This window comes from Condylostylus longicornis, unplaced genomic scaffold (assembly GCF_029603195.1).
Source record: "Condylostylus longicornis isolate FDR11 unplaced genomic scaffold, ASM2960319v2 ptg000009l, whole genome shotgun sequence".
NCBI classification, from domain to species: Eukaryota; Metazoa; Arthropoda; class Insecta; order Diptera; family Dolichopodidae; genus Condylostylus; species Condylostylus longicornis.
The window spans coordinates 3,224,180-3,246,914 of NW_026577978.1; the positions used below are offsets into that span (position 1 = coordinate 3,224,180).

Consider the following 22,735-nt stretch of genomic DNA (forward strand, 5'->3'; position numbering starts at 1 on the left):
CATAGCGTCATAGAGTTTAACTAGGTAGGTGACTAGCCTGCCGTAGTTTATTTATATTAATTATTTGAGGTTATTAATATTTACTGTTTATTTTTCTTAGTTTTTTTTTTTAATATGGAATATTATGAATATTTGAAAATTACTTGTATAATATTTATTAGTATTGTATATTAAGTTATATAATATTGAATATAATTTTTATAGTGATCTGACCGGGGTTTGAACCCGAGACCCTTCGGTTAAAGGGCCGGTGCCATAACCACTGCACCAATGGTCAGATAACGTACGGTATAATTTTCCGAAAATTTATTTGACATATTTGTAGTACATCGGCACCAATTCTATGTCAATCACAGAGCATTACCCAACGAAAGATATATGGCGTAATGTTTGCATTAGTCAATATAATAACAGTTTTGAACGGTTTTACACCAGTAATATAACAGTTTTAAACACTGGGTTCATATAAGACTTATTTCTGTTCCTTTATTGCACATGACATAAAACACATTAAATAAAATACTTCACTCCTTTTCATATTTTTAGCAACAATTTTTAAAAAATTTCAAAATTCTTTATTTTCAAAAATGCTTATTTTGTCAAAATTCAGGGATTCACTAAATTCAATAAAATTTCTTGTACCTTTCAAATTCTTCAAAAATAAATTGAAATTCAGCATAAATATTTAATTTAAAACTGAAATTACAATCACAATCACATAAACGAGATTTAAGAAAATTGGTACGTAACAGCGATTTTCCAACATTCCAAAAAAAACAAAGCGACAAAACAACCAAATATAAATAATAATTTTCTATTAAAGGAAAAATTTTAAATAGAAATCGCGATTTTTTGCTGACTTAAAAATTTTTATACAATAAAAAATAAAAATATAGAGGATAAAAAAATTAATTTAGAAAAATACTTATACAATATAGAAAATAACCTTGTACAATTTGGATCCTAGTTTAGTACATTTCAAAGACAAAATTGGAAAAAAATGTACTTGAGTTAGTCTATTCGCCTGTTCGTCCTTACGTTTCTTTACAAAACCTTTCCACCTTTTTAGATAGAAAGCAGAAATTTTATACACAAAATTTATCTTACTATTTTTTTGGAAGAATATTTTCAGCTACGTTCGCCCCAACTCTTTTAGAAGTATGACCAATCAAAGTGTTTGAAGCCCTATTTCTTAAAATTTCATTGTATTGGGACCACAAAAATTAAGCTTCGGAGAAAAACGCAAAAAAAAATAGTAACTGGTTTTCTCCCCTTTAAGATAAACAAGCCTTAAATTAACAGAATTACAATTGAAGTCGAAAAAACCGTTATCTTAAGCCTGTTATTTTTTTTTTTCCAAATTTTTATAATGTCATTTTTTATTTAAACCGTGATCGGCAGGAGTCTGAAAATTCAGCAGCTTTTAATAAATAATTTATATCCAATTTATTTTTTTCTCTTTCATATAGCATTACACTACACTTTAGCCTGATTTATAGTACGCCTTCATTCATCCCGATCTGTTACCGCATGCTGTCAATTGTACATCTTGATTTGTTCTTGTTTCGTATTCCTTATTTACATTTATTGTCGGCCCAATAATTTTGCGCAAAACCTTTCTTTCGAAAATTCTCAGACGATTTTTATCGCCCAGCGATGACATCCAATATGGGTTTATACAACTGTAGTGTATTTGGTCTTGATAGGATTCTTGATTAGACCCATTTTCTTAGGAAAACAAACATTTTTTACACTCCTCTCTCCCGAAATTTCAATTTTTGGCAACTCATTTCCGTGAAACTACAAGATTTATCGAATTTCTATAAAGGCAAAAAATCAATTTTATCAACAAAATATAATTAAAATATTTTAAATTACACAATTAATAGGACAATTTCAAGTATTCCTTCCTCTTCTTTTTTTTATATTTTAATCCTAAAAGTATGCAATAATTATAACATGTTTATATTATAATAAAAAGTACAACATAGAATATCGTCTTTTAAAAATTTTAGAAAAACACTTAAAAATTTGCTGCAAATATTTTCCATTTGGAAATGTGCTGTTTTACAAACAATTGACTTCATCCAAATTTTATTAAATTTTGAGAGGAACACCATCCTAAATATACAAACAGAGAGTAAAAGGGTGAGAGAGATCAAGTGAAATGCAATCAAATGCTCCATTAAAATTCTTATCGTGAATCAATTCATTTATATAATAAGAAAGTTGAACAGAAAAAAAAAATTATTGAAAATTTTTTATCCTACTCTCCTCTATTCCTTAATCTATGCAATACAAATATTACAGTTGTTGTTATTGATTTCGATGCTGTGACAATATTGAAGGACATTTTTATAAAAAAAAAAAACGTGTCTTCATATAAAGTTTTTTTTTCTTCGCTACTGAAAACTTTTGTTTTCTATCTTTTTTTTTAATTTTCTTTTATATTTCGTCCTTATTATTCTATACTTTAACTACAATATTATATTTGGCACTAAAAGCAAAAAAAAATAATATATATATATTTACTTTCTTTTAGCAAATAATGGTAATTCGCGCGTAAAACTACCAGAAAAATGAAAGAAAAAAAAATGAAAACCAAAAATTTGAAAATAATAAAAAAGGAGCGTTAAACCTCTTAACTTATATACAAGATAATAAAATTAAAGATGCCAAAAAGATTCATTTACACTTAATCTCCTAAAATGGAGATTAAGTGTAGTCAATTAAAGGTCTATGGTTTGTAAAAAAGCACATTTTGCTCTAATAATTTAAAGCTTCCACTTAAATTTACAGTACTTTCGCTCTATGCAATGAAATGATATTATTATTAGAATATTATTGCTATAATTAGCGCTATGAGTTTTCAAATTTTGTAGTATTGTAGTGACATCGCGCCTCGACCCCATTATTACATGTAAAATTAAAATAAATGACATTGGGTTCAATGAATACGCAATATTTATCATCATAGCGTTTGAAAGCACTATAACGTGAATTGTAAGAGCCAGTTGATGTCCAATACAACAAAATATGTTTTTCTATCACAATTTCCTATTTTATATCATGATCTTCCGTACAAGTTCATTATGCCTTCCGGAAAAATATAACTCTCATTATTTTAGTAATACTCCCCTATAATAAACAGAAACAAACAAAATTATCAAAACAACTTTTAAATTTATATAAGCAGATATTTTATCTGTTTTTAACTCAACTCATGCATATATACAAAACATATACTAAGAATTTTTGATAGGGTGATAAGAATGTGACATAAGAGCAAAATAAATTAAAAAAAAATTCAAAAAGACGATGTACTAAAATAATAATACTAACATGGTATATAAGATTTACAATACAAACAATACATAATATTACAAATAAAATGAATCAACTGAAAGAATGGATAAAAATCCTTAAACATATAGATAACAAATAAAAAACAAAAATAATAACAATTCTAAAAATACTTAAATTATACGCACAATAATATAAAGATTCCTTTAAAGAAGCCTTATAATAATAACAGCATAACACCAAAGTACTAAAGAATAAAAAAAACAAAAAAATTGTCTTGTCGTCCGCCAATTCATGCCATTCAGTACTTACAATAATTTTTCCCATCACAAATAATGTAAAATATATTGTGTAAAATGCCCCCAAGGATTATATATTGTTCTTCTTGTAAGGATGTTAAAAAAAAAATAAAAGCATATTTTCAATACAATAACAATAATAGCAAAATTTAAGATATGTTTAAAAAACGAGGTATGTTCAATGATATTGTCGAGTGATCGCATTCCATTGTTAATGATTTGATAAAAATTGGATGAAAATGGCCGTTTCCCAGCATACGAGTACCAAATGCTTGATATTAATGTCAGTTCTAAATTCCAACGCGGCATGATGTACCCATTTTGAATTCGAATATACGTTGCCAACGCAACTGATTATTATTTTAGTTTTTTTCCCCATTCCTTTGACGACTGATGCATAAGTGATTTTTATATGTGACAAAATGAACGAAGGAGTATTGAAATAATTTTTAAAATTCCAGTTATAATAATAGATGCTTAAAAATAGATGATTGTCATTTGCAAAATCAAGCGATTGGTGTGATTAATATATTCGAGAAATATTTGAAATACTGGGAAACTAATGTTTATCCGTTAATAAGATAGATAAGAATAGTCCAATTAAGCTTATTGCAACTAACTTTTCGAAATAATAAAATATAATTCCCGTATAGTGGACAAAACTGTCTCCACCCTATTATAGCCGTAGAATTGATTTTGAAGAGCTGTGTGGCAGTTGAGTGAATCCACTTACTAATTTTTTTTTGAATGGCAGGTCCTGCTACTAAATTAAGCGTAAAATTTAAATATTGTTATTCGATGTAAGTGAAGCTATTCACTTTAAAACCAATACTGGTCAAAAATATTATGCTTGTGTCTATATTTTACGGCGTATATTTCTTAACATTGCCAACGGATTGGTAATTTATATTACCCTTCAGTTCGAATACGGGTACAATAAACAAATAAACAATATTGCTTCTTACTCATATCTCCTCTTACTCGAAATTCTTTTTAAGTTAAAACAAAATTTTATTTACCTCTTCTTTGTATTCTATTTAATCTCTTTTAACTTAAAAATCTTTACAATTTACTCTTACTTGAATTACGTAAAATATACGAGAATAACCAACATAACCATCGAAAATAATCGAGAATGACCAATATAAACCTCTGATATTTATAGGAGAATTAAATTAAAATTTCAACTAGTAACTGTAAATTATGAATAAGTTGAATATATATACACCTCAATATTTTCTCAAATTTCGAATAGTTTTCAAAATTCTAAATTTTTCTCTGATTTTTGCAACAACTTTTTAAATAAATCTCGTATTTTGTATCGTATTTCAAACATAAATATAAAAAAAATAATAAGAATAATAATAAATACTAAAAGACTTTAATATGAATGGGTGTATGTAATATTTCACCATATTATAACAATAAAGACAAGAAAATTACCCCTTAAAAACCTCCTTCTTATTATTAAGATTCACTCCTATTTTATGATACATTTAAAATTGATATATACATAATATAACATTTGTACGTATATGAATAAGGATAAGTGTATAAATTTATGTGGGAAATAGTAACCTTTATCACCAATATAATATAGAGGAGAGGAAATTTCAAAAGGAAAATAAAACGTATTTAAAAAAGAGACGCACAAAACAGCAGAGAAAAGAAAAAGAAAAGACGAATTAAGAGTAAGAAAATTGGTGAGGAAAATTGTAATAAAATATTTTTGATATTATCAAAATTTTTACTCAGTCTCATATATTTATAAAGAAAACGAATTGAATTAGGAAATTTTTTTTTTTTGAAAATTTTCTTTAAGCAATTTTCCTTTATCAAATATAAATGGTAAATTAACTATTGGGGCGGACAAATATTTGTTATATCACAAATATTATGGTGATTCTTTAGAAAATATTTTGTTGAAAATGTTCTGATTGTTTTAAAATTTTTGAATATATTTATCAATCTACTGAAGTCCTCCTGTGTTATTCGGCCCATCCCGAGGCCAATGATATATTTATTCGGTAGCATGCATCTCATTTGTTAAGATATTGTTGAATATAGAAAGTCAGGAACGAAATCAATCAGCAAGATACTTAAATTTTTTTTTAGAACACATTATGCCAATTGATTCCTGATGCCACTTTACGCAGATAAACTGATCGTTTTCTTACTCACTATAATAAAAATCTTCCTAACCGATTATAATTACGCTTTATTTCATTTACTCTAAACCTCTTTTTCTCTTTCTCATCCACCATTTCTCTTTATATATAATTTCTCTTCACTGTCCTTTTTGTAACTTAAAACATACACCATATACAGCAATTCGAATGTGCTAAGAATTTTTTATTTATTTATTTTTTTATTTATTTCTTCCTGTCGTCTTGATTGGCATCCCTTTTTTACACTTCCTGATATATTATATTTCTTATACTTTATTTAAGGATACAATAAACTTAGTCTCTTATACATTTTTCAATGAATATCTTGTAAACTGGAAAATTGCGGAAAATTATAGCTATAGGAAACAAAAAATTAGAAAAGTATTTTTTTTTTTTTTGAAAATGAAATAAAATTTAAGAAAGTCCTTAAGCGTTATATAAAAAAAAAAAAAGGAGGAACAAGAAAATTTTTAAGGAGTAAGAGAAATGAGTTGAGATTTTTAAAATGATTACAGGAGAAAGAAAGAATAAAATGTAAAGGCAAATGAAGTGTCTTGTGTGATTTTTATATCCTTAAATATCCTTAAAAAAAAAAACAAAAAAAATTATGCGTTTTCTTTTCTAGTTTCGATTTTGTTTTTTTTTTCGGGTTTTTTTTCGTTTCATTTGATTTTTGGCACTGATATCCTTCGTTTTCGGTTTTCTTTCCTTTATTTTTTTGTTTTATCATTTTATTTATTTGTTGTTGTTGTTGTTTGTGTCTTAAAAATGTGGCGAGAGTAGCAACTCACATAACAATTGATTTATTGGCAATTATTTCTGATAAATTTTTTCTTTTTCTATTTTTATTTTTCACATTGTTTTTTCTCAGTTGATATTTGGATTTTCTTCCTCCCCCTCCTCCCCCCATCTAATAAATCTGAATTTATCAGAGGATGGAAAGGAATAAAAATCAAAAACGACAAACATAATAAAACTAAGCAAATTTTAGAAATTAAATTTGGAAAAGAAGATATTGAGAATCGAATCAAACATTGAGAATAAAATGAGAAAAGTGGTAGGGAAATTTAATTTTTTCTATGCCATGATAACGTTCTCTCAAATACTTTTATGGGTTTGAGAATAATTTTAAACAAAGATTTCTGTTATAAAAGTTTTAAAGTTTTTTTTTAAATTTTTACTATCATACAGGTAGCCATCAAATGTAATTGGCTGGCTTGCTATCATGCTTGCTATCATGCAGACGGCCGCCAATATGAATTTAAAAATTAGAAATTTAATTCCAATGAAATTGAAAATTAGAAAGTTTTTTAAAACTTTTAATATTATTTTATATGCTGGTGCAATATTGAAGGGATAATAAAAAAATTATCATGATCTCAATTAAATTAATTTCATTACTTTTTAAAATTAAAGAGAAAAATTCGTTTAGAAGCAGGACACGCGATTGAAAAGTTTGTCTCACTTCTACGACTTGTAATTAAACTTAACTTAATTTTATATTTTCAGAAATTGAGAACAAGCCGCCGCACGAATTCGTTATGTTGGGTCCCATAACGAGAAAATTCTGTTCGGAAAAATTTCATCAAAAATTTTTAACAAATCTGTGCAGCTCTTTACCGGGAGAGATAAACTCAAATTGCAAAATACCGTAACTCTTATATTAGAACTCATACAGTACGAAATTCATTATTTGAAAAAGTTCCAAATCCATATTTTTGCAAATCCATGAAGACTTCGTGTGGAATCCGAATAAATTCCGATTGTAATTTAAGAGAAAAAAATAATTAATTGCAGCAATTACTTTTAGTACACTTTCAATCGACCATTGAACAACATAATCTTCGGAAATTTCGAAGCTATTCAAATACCAAAAATTCCATGGTCGTTCCATTTCTACAATCTGTTTATCATCTTTTACCAGTAGAATTGCGTGACCATATAGAAATATTCTGGCTTATTGTAGCACCTATATTATATAAGAGTTTTCGCCTAATTTTCTCATTCTACACCATAACTCTCTTAAAACTATTAAAGGCAACCAAACTTTGAACTAAAAATAAAAGTTTCAGGAGCATTTTTTTGAATGCCACAAACCAAAAATCTTTCAAAAAAAGGAAAAGACAAAATATTCTAAAAACAACTTTCAATACGTTTTCAATATTAATTACATTAAACTTAACAAATAAACAAGAGTAGAAAAAATTTTTACATCCTCTTACATGTGATTAGGCATTGTTCGCAATTCTGGGAATTATCCCGCCCCTCCTCCTCAAAATTCTAATCAAAAATCCTTAAAGATTAAAACTAAATTTAAAGTAAAAAAAAGAATAACAAAAACAAACTTTGTTTTTGGTCCTCAAAATTTTTGTTTTTGTTTTTCTATTTCTAAATTTCTTCAAATTACTTTCCTTTTCTTATAAAAACACCACAATAGTGCTATGTACACCACATATATAACGCAGAGTTCAATAGTGTTCTAAATCATATTGAAAAACTTGGAGTGTGGTAGATAAATCCTAGAAATTCTCATAAACTCATTCTTTTACGATTTCATTCATTTACATCATTACACTATTATTATTATTATTATTGTTATTATTATTTCTTAAACTTTAATTTAATTTCTTCCTTTATTCCATTTTCCAATACATTATACTTTGCATCCTTTCTTTACTTTCATTTAAATCCATACGAAATAGTTTTCTTCAAGAATTTTATGTATGGAAATCCCTAAAGCTATTGGAAAACTTTTTTTTTATTTCAGAGTTTTTGTTATATGTTTTGTATATATATATATATATATTGTAAACTATAAGTTTTAACCGTTATTTTTAAGCTGCACGTGACAACAATTTATCAATTTGTATATAGAACTTTTACTATTTCCTGTATAATCATTCAATATATGTTTACATTTTGTTCACATATGTAGTATAACACGGATATTTTGATAATATGTAGAAATATACGTATGAAATGATGTAAATGTATGTAAATCATAAGAGAACTGATTCAAATACTTTTATTCAGTGGTTGTAAACATTTTCAGGAGGTTCATCAAAATTTTAGTAGTTTTAAGTCTGATATACCGTTCACAAATAATAACAGTAATAATAATAATTGATGAAGGAGTAATTCCTGGAATATACCTGATGTCCAGGAAGAAAATGAAAGAGTAATTCCTGGAAGAAAACCTGATCAAATCTCATATTGTATTTTCCAGAATTTAATCTCATATTGTATTTTCCAGAATTTATATTTAATATCTTATTTACGTCCGAAAAATATGGTATCGCAATTGCACAGTAACTCACCTTATTGTCCTATGAATTCTGCAACGATTCCGGATAGAAATGCTTCTGTCTCACTGGGATCATGGAAAATTTCTACATTATTTTAATCGCAGTATTTTAACAGAAACACAATGCAACGCAGCAGAAATACAATACTGTAAAAAGCAATACTGCAAAAGCATAACGTGATGAATATGCAATATATTTTTGACGTTTTATGTGATTTAATTACGCTCCACTCATATCAATTTCAATATATTGCTAATAATTTAGCAATATTTATAAACATGCTAGATTAGCAATATTTCCTTACGAATATAAAGATAATGCGATTTTCACTATATATCTCGATATACTGCGTTTATGAAATTACCTATTACTATTACGTGTCTTAAGCATATTAAATAATACTTCAATTAATTTGCAAATGCGATTCTTGTACATCTTTGAACAATTTTCTTATTTATTTTACTTTTTAAAATTTTTAACTCACCACAAGTACGATAGCAATCAAATGGAAATATAATATTTTTACTGGGTCATCTAACCATTTACGAGTAGAAACTAGATTTTTGTAATTTTAACGAGAAAATCAGGAAGATAGTTTGTTACACACATTTTATGGTAGCTATGGATAATATCCATAAAAAATTCACGGGCCATTAGAGATTACACACCCCCTATTTTGGAATTATTGTGACACACTTTTCTATTTTCCAATTTTTATGGTCTTATTTTATTTTCTCTTTGTTGACTTGAAAGTTTATAATACCATAAATTGGGAATCAACTAATCGTCAATTCTTTTACATTTCGTTAATCCTATAAAAACAAAAATATTTTTTTTTTTTTTTATTTGTTTTTTCCTTTATTTTTCTATTATTGCCTTTAATTTTGTTCACAAAAAAAATTTAAGAGAAAAATTAAAGATAAATAATGAATTAAAATTAAAGGTATAAAAAAAAAATTTAAAAATTCAAAAATAGGGAAAAAAAATTCCAACCAAAATAATGACTGAAATGTTTTTAAAACAATTCACAATAGGGAATTGATTTTCCACAGTAGTAAAAAGAAAAAAGAGCACGAACAATCAATTTGCAATTTTAATTTGGTTGCATTTACATAGAAATAGAAACAATGAATAGCTAGCTGCAGTAAATGAGTAAAATTAGAGTTAAAAAACAATAGCAATGTGAAAATACCGGTACATATTGAATCGTAAAGAGTATAAAATTCAATTTGTAAAAAGAGAGGAGAAAGATTTGATTATGTGAAAATTTGTAAATTGCATTACAATACGACTGAGATGTCACAGTAAGTACTCAATGGTTTCGTCCTCCTCCAGGCATAAACGGCAGACTTCATCCGCCACCCTGCCCATCCTTTTCAGATGGACTCTCGAGAGGCAATGTCCAGTGAGAACCCCCACTAATGTCCTAAAAGTTAGGACGACTGAGCATGTTGAGACCTTGTCCCCTCAGTCCCAGGGGATGCACAAATTGCTTAGAGTGCCACAGGCCCAGGCACCCATTCCAGTGCTCAACCCTGGCCTGCTCCTCCCATTCACTCACGGCCCGCAAGACCGTTGTTCGGGGCACCCCAATGCATGGCTCCGGCCCAATGAAAGGAAGCGCCGCTCCCTCCCTGGCAAGACCATCAGCTCTCTCATTTCCATCCACTCCGTAGTGCCCTGGCACCCATCATCAAGGTTAATTTGTTGTGCCTAGCCAGGACGCCAAGGGTGTCATAGTACAGTATTACAAATGCCAATAAATCCAAAATAATTTTAGCTCTTTTGATTTTACTCTTATATATAATGACGTTAAATAGTTTAATATTTTTAAGCTATACATAAGAATTTTAAATATAGGAACCCAATTGTTTTGGAAGAAACCCAAAAAAAAATAATTTTTATATTATAATCAAATCACTGGTTACAAGATCAATTAACTAAAATTATAAAAAATTTTAAATTATTTCTCGTTCTTTATCTACCATTATCACCTTTACCAAATAATATTCGAAATTTCGCTTCAACAAGAATCCATTATACCAATTGATTATGGAAAATTTTACATAATATACAAGTATAACACTTCTAGAAACTATATGCCTCATATCTATTTCTCATATCACTTAATATTCTTGCAATGAATATAATATTTTTTAATATAAAGCATTAATACTTCCATATTCCAAATAAAATCTAACATTTTCTAAAAATATTTAAAAACGAGAAAAAAAATAGAGTTGACCTTGTCAACTCTGTGATACCCGTACGAATTTGTTATCCTAGGTTCTGGCACTTACTACAATAAATCATTTGTGAAAATTTGGTGAACTTAGCTCAATTAGTTTTTGAGTTATCGTTCGTACGGGTATAAAAAAACAAGTTTAATGTAAGTATGTACTTAAATTACAATCCGTATAGTTAAAATTTTCACACTTTTTTGCTACAGTTAACAAAAAATTTCAATTGTAACACTAGAATTATTTAAATTAACAAAAAATATTTCTACTATTTCAAATTTTATTTTTAGACCTAATAGAAAAACCTACACCAAAATACACATTCAATTAACTATACTCGTATATAGGGAAAAAAAATAAAGTTAAAAATAACATTATCATTCGATGAATAATATTTTGTGCATAGCATTTAAATTTTATAAAACAAATTTATAAATAAAATTGAATCAAACCAATATGGTTTGAAAACGAGCACTTTTCCTTTCAACACGTTCAAACAATTTTTTTTATGAAAAAAAAAAAACGTATTAAGCCTATTTTCATAACAAAATATCTATAATAATTGCATAAATTTAGGATGAGAGAAGAAAATAAAATGAAAGAAGCGTTAACACAGTGGTCGAATTCAACAGCGAAGTAAGATACTCAGGGAGGAGGGCAGGAAGGGAGGAGGACAGGGAGGGAGGAGAGCAAAGAGTGAGGAGGGCAGGAGGGGAAGAGGGCAAAGGGCGAGAGATACATAATAGTTTTCTTACACAAAAAAAAGTTAAAAATTTAACAATTAAAGTTTAATTGTGTATAAAATTTCTAATTCTTAAAGGACGTAAAAATTTTTTGAACAGATACACGTTGCGGGTTGAGCGGACAGACAGAGTAAAACTTATAAGCACTTTTATTCTCATTTCTTTCTTCATATTCTTAAAAAAGTGCTTAAATTACTAAAATGAAAAAACCAAATCATTTTATATTTTCAGCTTTAGTATTTTAACATGAAATTTGTGTAAAAATTTTCAATAGTATTAACACAAAAAAATTTGATCGTTATACAAAAAAAAACCAAACTAACAAACCTACTCTTTTATTAAAAAATAATAATATTAAAACTAAAAATATAATATTTTAACTAATTTATTACAAAAATTAAAAAAGAAAACAAAAAAATACTGAAAAATTTTCCAATTAAAATCCTTTGAACACAAAATGCATATTCCAAAACGTAGAGGCAATAATAAACTCTTATAACTAACCGCACTTATTACTTCAAAAAACCAATCACACACATTTATATTTATATAGGACACTGAAAATTCACAATTAACTACTTCACTTATGTACACAGTCGAAAATGTATACATACATACTTATACGTAGTTTAAGGATTGGTATATAACAGAATTGGTGCAATGAAATGTTCAATTTCTAATTGCCAATTTACACAACTAAAACACATCACTTTTCAATAAATTGAAATTTTAAGCCTTTTTATATACAAGGAAAAAAAACAAAATTTTGTAAATGGCATAAAATTCCAATTTTTTTTTTTGCTTTTAATAAAATTTATATATATTGTAAATGCATTTGTGTGTATGTAAAAAGAATATTAGAAATTGTATACAAAACATTTTATTGAATACCTTTTTATTGTATATACATATTTGCCATGACATCCTAACCCTTTTGATGTCGTAATTGAATTATTGAATAGGTTTTGTAATATGAAGGTTTTATATATTTGGTACTCTAATATTATTAGAACTTTACATTGTTCAGTACATACATTTATAAGGTATCTCGTTTCGAAGTGAACTGCCTGCTATATTATACAATTTTGTATGACAACTCTCATGCCTAGGTGAAATTTTTTTGCATGGAAGCAATATTTACAGCTCAATACGTTTCGATTATAAGGGGTTGAAGTTATAGTTTCAACTCAGCCGTGTTTTTATTTTTTGAAATTTTTGGTATAACTCTATTTCTGTTTCAGATAGACACATGATCCCGGTATATGCAGATAAATATGATAGGAAAATTTTTAAGGGACAGATGAACTCTTTTATGAATATGAAACTTTCCGGAATACAGAATGACGTAGTACTGGAGCTTCATTTAAATTTGGCACATTTAACAACCTTGTTATCTGTTATGGTTTGGGAATTATTAAATAAAATAAAGAATTGCGAATGTTTTTTTTGTGTACCTTAAAGTCGTTTGATTCCGAATTCTGAAATATTTATAAAATAATGTTGATGTTAATGAGAAAGACCTTTATCTGGGCTTTCCGAATCATATTTCATAATGCGTTTATATGATACAGGATCGAAGTTATACCAAACAATTTTAAATAAAATATAAAATCAATATATAGTAAAACTAGAAATCAATCAAGGTCGATTTTAGGCTCCATTATACCCTCAGAACCGGTTCAATTGTAAATATTCCAAATAAATCTTTAACCTAGTTGTAGAGTTTATTTTGAGCTTTTCAAATCATATTTAATAACGCGTCTATCTGATACAGGATAGCTTCCTGCTCATATGGGGGGATGTGATACAGTTTCCTGCTCATATGGGGGTATTTATGCTATGCTATAGAACAGTGAATTTTAAAACCTAGTACCCCCTGTATAAACTTTACAAATGAATCACAAATTTCATTTTAATTGTAATCCTTAAAATTTGTATATAATATATAGGTGTATTGCATACTTTGTCAATCAAAGCATTCATAGCTATTCAATATGCTCCACCATTCATTGAAATTAAGTTTTATCTATATATATAAAAGCAAATATGTGTAAAATATTTGGTGTCTTTTATTTTCAATATTCGAATATCATTTTCATTATTTTGAAAACTTTATGACTCTAAAAGGTTATATTGGCAATTTAATTATAGACTTTTATAATATAGTCCAATAAATCTTTCCTATATACAGACAATATTGCTATATATATAAAAATCTTTTGAATTTCAACAATATCAAATTCTTTTCTATGTGAAGTTGACTTTTGATTCTAATTTATATGAATTGATTGTAGGTATTTGATTTTGAGTTTAGGGAATTAAATTAATGTTTAACGCGTAAATAATTTACTTGAATATAATAGATATCCTTGAAATATATATTGGTTAACCTATATATACCAAGGTATTTATATGCAATTAATATATACACACATTTGTAATAATATTGAGAATATAAGGTAATTGACTTCTTCTTCAAGATTTCAGCAAGTGCATCTGTATATTGAATTTTAATTATTTTTTAACAAGAAATTGGCATATTGAAATTTTAATTGAATAAATTTTTTTTTGCTTTTGACCCAAAAAAACACATAAAATCTGTGCACAATAATAATAATTGGTGTAAAGTGTACTATAATTGAACTCTAAGTCTTTCATTCTGAATTCTGTTACAAATTAAGAACTATAATAGTGGAAGATTAATTTAAAATTGTATAGAGTTATAGATATCAATTACAATTTAATGGTAATTGTTTGTTGTATTCCAGATTTCAGATGAATTATCTTATGTCTTTTTAGAACAAATGTACTCTTAAAAATATACTCTAATAATTTCTTTTTACAGGGTTATTCTATGAGTGATAATGTAGTCGAAACAAATGACTATACGAAAATACCACAATGGAGGAATTTAAAGGCCATTTTAATATTATATTTTTATTCTTTAATATTATTTTTTACTCTATTGGAAGAAGATTTCTTCAATTATTTGCTTACAAAGAAAATCAAATTTTGAATCCACGATGAGGAGCAAAATCACTTTAACTACTTAATCACCTTAACTGTAGAGAGACAATTAACATCCTTTTCTGATATACATTTTGTTCAATCTTTAAATATTTACAATATTTGACCTCTTTAAACGAATATATACTCGCATATTTCGGCCTTTTTACACTTGAAGAATTTTAGTACTTATTTTTGCAATAATTTCAGCATCCTGTTTGTGAAATTATGTTTGTAAAGTCTACAATAATCATATTCAATTGTTTAGCAGGGTAAAATGTAATAGGTTGTGGAATTTTAGGTAGTAAACGCTGGAATATTGCAAATTTTTAATATTGGTCCTAATCTCATAAATATTTGAAGAAGAGCCAGAAGTTTAAATGAATTTTATTTTGAAAAATGTTCGAGAAACGATTTGTTCTATAAAATATTTCCAAACACATTTTAGTTTGTTGAATACTGTTATACACGCATATATGCATATCTCTTCAGGCAGAAGTTTTTATGTAAATGTCTCTGTTTTGCCGTAATTTCGTATGTGATTATAACAATTACGCGTAGGCAAAAAATGCAATGCATATAAAGGAATTTTTCTTACAATTGTTCTATATACAAGCTCTTCTTGTATATTATAACAGTTATACATAGTTCCTTACTAAATATCACAAAATATATTATGACTATTAACCCTTTTAAATATTTTTTATTTTAAATTTTGATTTTATGTCATCATTTGCATAAACATTGCGTATGCCAAAAAAAAAAATATGAATTCCAAAAATATAGAAAATTAATATTCAACTGACAATTGAATTTGTCATTGTCAAATTTAATACAAAAATATCAAATAGTGCATTAAACTCTTCAGTTACCTTTAATATTATAAAAGAAATAAAAACTAATATTGTAGACATAACGTCATGTCCTATTCCCATACGACACATACACATTTCATATACACATTTACGTATAAATTTATAATAGTAACAAATACCTTGTATTATAGGGTCATTTACGACATTTGAGTTTTTCAAATTTGTAAAATTTTAGTGTACCTATTGAATTCATATTATACGTGCGCTACAAAACAAACAAAAAAAAATCTGATGTGGTCAGCACATAACCGACCGCATTGTGTATTGTCTAGTTAAATGAAAGTGTTACAGAATATTATAAAAATGTCTGTTAAATACTTCTTTCCAATTTTTAGGACATTAGTGAGCTTATAGTTAACATACTTAGAAAAATGTAAATTTGGCTCTTAGTAGAGTTTCGCTTTGTGCTACCCGAATTCCCTGAAATGCTCGCCAGTTAGTTTCGGTAGCAACCAGAACTCAAATATCAAATTTCAAGAAATTCCATCAATTTGTTCTGTGGATATGGTGAAAAATGTAAAATCGGCCCGCAAATCAGTTTTCGAGCCCTGGTCTTTCCAAAAAAGTTATATGTTCATTGCTTTAATATGAGGAATTCATATATTAAATTTCAATGAAATCGGTTGATTATTTCTCTTTATATACACAAAAGTGTATATTTGGCCCGTAGTAAACGCCCAGTTGCTGATGCCTGATTTCTTCCAAAACATACGAATTTTTGCGGACGGTCGAGCTGAGCTTATATATAAAATTTCAAGTAAATCGGTTGAATACTTTCTTCAAAATGTTCAAAAATGTAAAACAGGCCCGCTAAAAAGTGCAGTTCCCGAGGCCTGATATATACCAAAAGTTGATCGATCCGTGCCATGGTGGAAACAAACTTACATATAAAATTTCATCAAAATCGGTTCAGCCGAACTTGAGATACACGCGTGCACACACAGACCGACAGACGGACAGACCGACAGACCGACAGACTGACAGACCGACAGACCGACAGACCGACAGACCGACAGGTTGCTAAAAATAGTTTATTTACACTTCCCTACTATGGAGAAGTACGTTCCCACCGAAAACTCGATATGCAAAATTTGTTGCCATCACATAACCTACCTATTGTTTACACAATACGGTCGGTAATAAACAGACTTCGAAAATGCAGCATATTATATTTAATTTATTTTGTGTCATTTTATTTGACAGTTGATAACTTGATTTTACAAAAATGCGAACGCGAAAAAGAGCAAAAACTGAAAATGAGAAAGCAAAATAACTGAATAATTTTTTGCACGTTTTATAATTTTTTTTTTTTTTTTGAGTTATTTTTGGAATAAACACAAAAAAGAAACAAAAAAGATTACAGTACAAAATGTTGAGCGAAAAAAAGAAACGCATAAATATTTTTCCCAAAAGGCAAAAAATATTCAAATGAATTTTTAAAGGTAAAATCACGTCATCATATAATATACAAAATGAAAAACAAACAAATATCAGGAAATCAAAATACTTTATTTGTCGACAAGTTTATACCCTACTGGCCTATATATTACAGAACCGAAAATATTAATGAAATATTCAAAGGCGATCTATGTATTCAACTTTGAAATTGCCATATGAATCTTGGTTGTAATTAGTCTACACTCTTATTTGATATTTTGGGTATTACTCTATTTATACTCTATTTTTATACACTATTATACTCTATTACTGCTCTATTTTGGGTATTACAAATTAATGGGTCTAAATTTTACATTTCCAACAGAAAGAGAATTTCAAAGTTACAAATTTGAAATTTAAATTTTTTTATTTAAATTTTTAATTTTATAAGATATTCTATTTAATTCTCCATCATCCGGTGCTATTAATATTTATCCGAGTGAGTTTGAGTTCATGAGAATTTTAAAAAAAGCTGCTCTCGAAATTCATATTTTAATCGAATTGAATTATAAGCCGTAATATCTCCAATTGAAATCCGTATCAAGAAATTTGGGCTTGAACCTTTTACAAAATATTATATAATAAAGTCACAGAAACAACAACAAAATTTATGTTATAAACATTTTGCTCCATGTTTAAAAAGTACACAAAAAAAAGTAAACTTTTCACTGTCATGAATAAAATATATTACAAGCAGCAACAGTAAAATTAAAAAACAAAAATAAAATTGAGTTTGAAGTTGCAGCTTGCATTTGTAGTTTCATAGCGTTCATTAATCAAAATTATGAGAGAAGAGAGAGAAATAACTAAAATGAGAATCTCATAACTTAATATGAGATTCTTTTATTATTTATTTAACAATACTGTCATTCACATTACTCGACTTGCGAAAGAGTAGGGTATAAAAATGGAGAACATACACATTTCGTATGTAATATTTACATGCACATAATTTACATAAAATATGTAAAATCAGGAGAAAAATTAAAATGAATTTTTTTGTTTTTATTTTTTAATTTTTTTTTTTAAATTATAAAACTGAAATAATATAGGAAACAAAAATTGATTATTTTTATATTTGTACATTATTATATATATGTACACATGTAATAATTTACGCTCGACTGACAAGTTGCAAAATTTTTTGTTTTTTATATATACACATACATACATACGTGTGGGTATAACATTAGTGAATTTTTACCATTGTTTACCCTAAAGGGACATTTTATTTTTTTTTGTATTTATTATTTTAGGAGACGTAATAATAAATGTAATGATATTATACTGTTATGATACTATTATAATAATATATACGTATATGTATATGAAAGTCTGTTGTGTACACATACCAGCTAAAAGGATATGCTAAAAATAAATTATATGAGAAAAATTGAATTATATACACGCACATATGTACGTATTTGTACAATTTATAAAATTTTTACGTTCTACACACAGTTTGTCCATCATTTGGATGGGTATATATATTTTTTCACCTGTTGCATTTCCATAATAATTCATTGGAAAAAAAATTATTATTTTATTTATTCAATCATATTATAATTTGCCTTTTTTCTTTTTTTTTTTTCGTATATTAATTCAATTTAATATTAGGTAATGTGTTTAAAATAATCAAGGTTCATATCATATGTTAATATAATGGTTATTAATACTGTTATATACAGGGAATTTATAGAGAGTTTTTAAAATTATTTTACATAATATTTAGCTGGCAGTTGTATGTATGTATATTACCATAATATAGGACTTAAATTTAAATATTGTACACAATTGAATGAAAATTGTAAATTTCTTAAAAATACCAAAACATTTTATAGGTTCCTTTATTAAACAATTATAGCTTAAAGGATATATGAAATTGAAATAATAATTTGGAAAATTTCTAAATGCAGTTTTTGGCTTAATAATTTTTAAATCTTCACAGAATTTCTAAATTATTTAAGTATGTAATTTGCGATTACATTTACAATTAGTTCAAAAACAGAAACCAAATATACTTGATTAAAGCTGATTATTAAAATAACAGTTAATTTTAAAATAAAATAAAAATATAAAAAAATAAAAAATTTTCTATTTTTCTATTGGTATTTCAGTATCAACTCCACCAACAACACCTCAAGGCTTTACAACCACTGATTGGAATGAAAATCCAAATAATCCATATCAACCAAAATTTATATATAATCCAAATGATAAAAGTAAGTATAATAAAATAATTCAGCACTTATATACTTCTAGGATAACGAAATATAAAAGTTTATATTATTTTTCAATAACACATTTAATCATATAAATATAAAATTCTTGTAAGAGTTCGGGAAATAAGATTATTTTAATAATTCTACTACTATTAGTAAAGATATGCATACTTTTAGGGGCGAGTTAAAAATTTTCCAAATCGTATTTCCTTTGGCATATTCAGATGATTTACTCACTTTTACGTGATTAACTATCCAAAACCAAAATATATTTTACTGTAAATAATATGATGTAGCTCATACAACTCATAAGATTTAGTTGTATGAACAGGAACAAATGAATATAAGTTGAATTTAATATAAAATTTTAAGTACCACCTAATTAAATTTCGTTGAAAATTTTGTTATTCATCATGGTACAGTTAAATGATAGGTACACGTAAATGAAGACAACACATTGAAGTACCAGGATTCTTGCGTTCTTTTCCCAATACACCAACACTAGTATGTCAAATTTTGGGATAAAAATTACTGATTTTAGAAAATTTGGAAAAGGAAAAATTTATATTTTCAAAATTTCAACAAAAATTATTTTTTATAATTAAGAATTGAAAATCAATTGATACATTTTGGATTATTGCATCAAATTCCAGCTCACTTTTTTCAGTGTAATTATTTTCACTGAATATTTATTATCATTTCAGTAAATAATTTTGCAAAAAAAAAATTTCCATTAATAAAATATTTTATCAATAAATGATAAATTATAAAATAATTTTAGTAAATAAATATTTTAATTTAAATTATAGGTCGATTTACTTTGACCTATTTGATTCCAATAAAAGAATCCAACAAAAATATTTAATTATGATAATCTTTCTAATGCGACTACAATAAATTTTTGAGTGTTAAAGAGTTATTGACGCGAACATGACAGTGAACTTATAGGTCAAATTATATATGCAAAAATAATGTAGTCTCTCCTAATATCCTGCGCGATATGCAGTATGAAAAAATTTTAACAAAATAGTTCATGAATTTTAAACATCATTACAATATTCACCTCATATTATTCACCAATTCTGTGACATTAACCTTAAAATTTATCACAAGACTTTAACATGCAAATAATTATTATTAATTGATAACATTTAATTATTTTATTCTCTTTTTCTCTCTTTTTCTCTCTTTAATACAAAATTAAATAAAATTTTATATATGTAGATACAAAATATCAATCTGTATTAAATGATTTTGGTAATGTTAATGGACAAAAATCAAATAATAATTTCGATAAAACACAAAATGGTATTGGTTGGCCGGCATCATCATCAACATCATTACATGGTAGTGGTAATAATAATAATAATGGTATAGATCACGATAATAATGGTAATAGTCGTAGTTGTAGTGATAGTATATTTATTAAAAAATATTTATATTATCAATATTATAATCATCATCATCATAATCATCATGATCAAAATCAATCAAATTTAAAAATTAATTTAAAATTTATAGAATGGCTTTATATTTTGAGTGCATTAAGTCGTATTATAATTTCAATTTGCTATTTATAAATATTTTATATACATATATATATATATATATATATATATAACATAATATGTACTGTATATTATAAAATATATAAATATCTATGAATAATTTATAAAGTATATAATATTAATAATAATTAATAACACGCATAAAAAAATAATTATGACTTTGTATTATATAAAAAAAAAATAATTATGTATAAAATAAAATTATTTAAAAAAAAAAAGAAAAAAATTAAAACTAAAATTTAAAAGAAAAAAATATCAAATTTTTGGAATCATTGAAAACCATAATATTGAAATTACCAAAAATAATTTAATAATAAAAAAAAATAAAAATTAAAAAAGGATTAAAAGAAGAAAAAGGAATGCATCATAATCAATTTACACTTGTGTATAAATGTTAAAATTACAAACAACTATATTATATTTTTAAAAAAGTTATAAAATGCCTAATAAATATTTTATAAAATAATTTCACTTAAATAGTCATAATGGCAATGACGGGGGGGGCATGGGAGGCTTCTTAATTTTCTTACATTTTAAATATAAAAATTTTAAATTCAATATCACAAATTAAAATTATTTTGAATTGGATAATTTGCAATTGAATAATATTTGACCAAATTTTCCAACTAAATAACAATAAGTTCCGAACATCAACCGTAGATTTCAAATTTGCGGTACAAGATTTGTTGCACCGGAAAGAAAAGGAAATGAAAATACAGAAATGTAAGCACAAAAATTTCTTGAATGATGATAGAGTGTGATATTACAAAGTATATGTCTAAAACTCTCTTCTTTACCCCACTACCCTTCCCCCTTTGCGAACTCCTTATTAGGACTCCCTGTTCTGGGCTATGTTTTTCTTTGAATGGATATTTCGTTAACGACTGTCCTTCTCCATGTATTTTTTAGTATACCAGACCTTTTTGGTTCCCTGGGGGTTCCATTTCATTGCTTGCCTTGCTATTAGATGCTTCGGACTTGTGAATATGTTGTTCGGCCATTTATACTTTTTTATCTTTATTTGTATTTCTATCGGCTGTTGGTTGCACGGAGACCGCAGCACATCATTTGAAATTTTATTTGGCCAGAATATCCTGGTTATAATTCGAAGGCATTTGTTACTGAACACTTGCAGCTTATTTATCTCTGATTTATATTCTAATCATGGTTTCGCTCTCATAAAACATTGTTGATTTACGCAGGTGTCTGATATTCTCACTTACATAGCCTTGTAAGCCTCTTGAGGCTATTCAAAAGTCCATAACATTATATTAGGATGTTTATATTTGAATAGGTTAATTTACTAAAATAAAAATAGCTCTCTTTTTCAAAGCAAAATATTGCCACCAAGTTACATACAAAATAATGAAAATTTTTTAAATGATAATTGCAAAATTCTATATACGATAAAATAAGATTTGGCAATTTTATTTTAAAATATTGTTAAAATTTTCAGTATGAATGTGCATGTCTTTGCATTGCAATACGAATGTAAGAAAGTTGATTAAATTTCTAATATGCTAATAGTTGAAACTACAATATTAAACGGAACCCATATGGTATACAATA

The 22,735-nt window shown here is 26.6% G+C and overlaps 1 protein-coding gene across 2 annotated transcripts in view; it reads left to right on the forward strand.

Moving 5' to 3' along the window:
- LOC129618566 (lachesin) overlaps positions 1-21,292 on the forward strand; it is a 156,518-nt gene extending 135,226 nt beyond the window's left edge. For both annotated transcript variants that reach the window (XM_055533385.1, XM_055533384.1), the window contains exons 9-10: positions 19,494-19,598; positions 20,823-21,292. In XM_055533385.1, the coding sequence (XP_055389360.1) occupies positions 19,494-19,598; positions 20,823-21,178 (461 nt within the window). In that variant the 3' untranslated portion in view covers positions 21,179-21,292. The remainder of the gene's footprint in view (positions 1-19,493; positions 19,599-20,822) is intronic.
- The last annotated feature ends 1,443 nt before the right edge of the window (positions 21,293-22,735 follow it).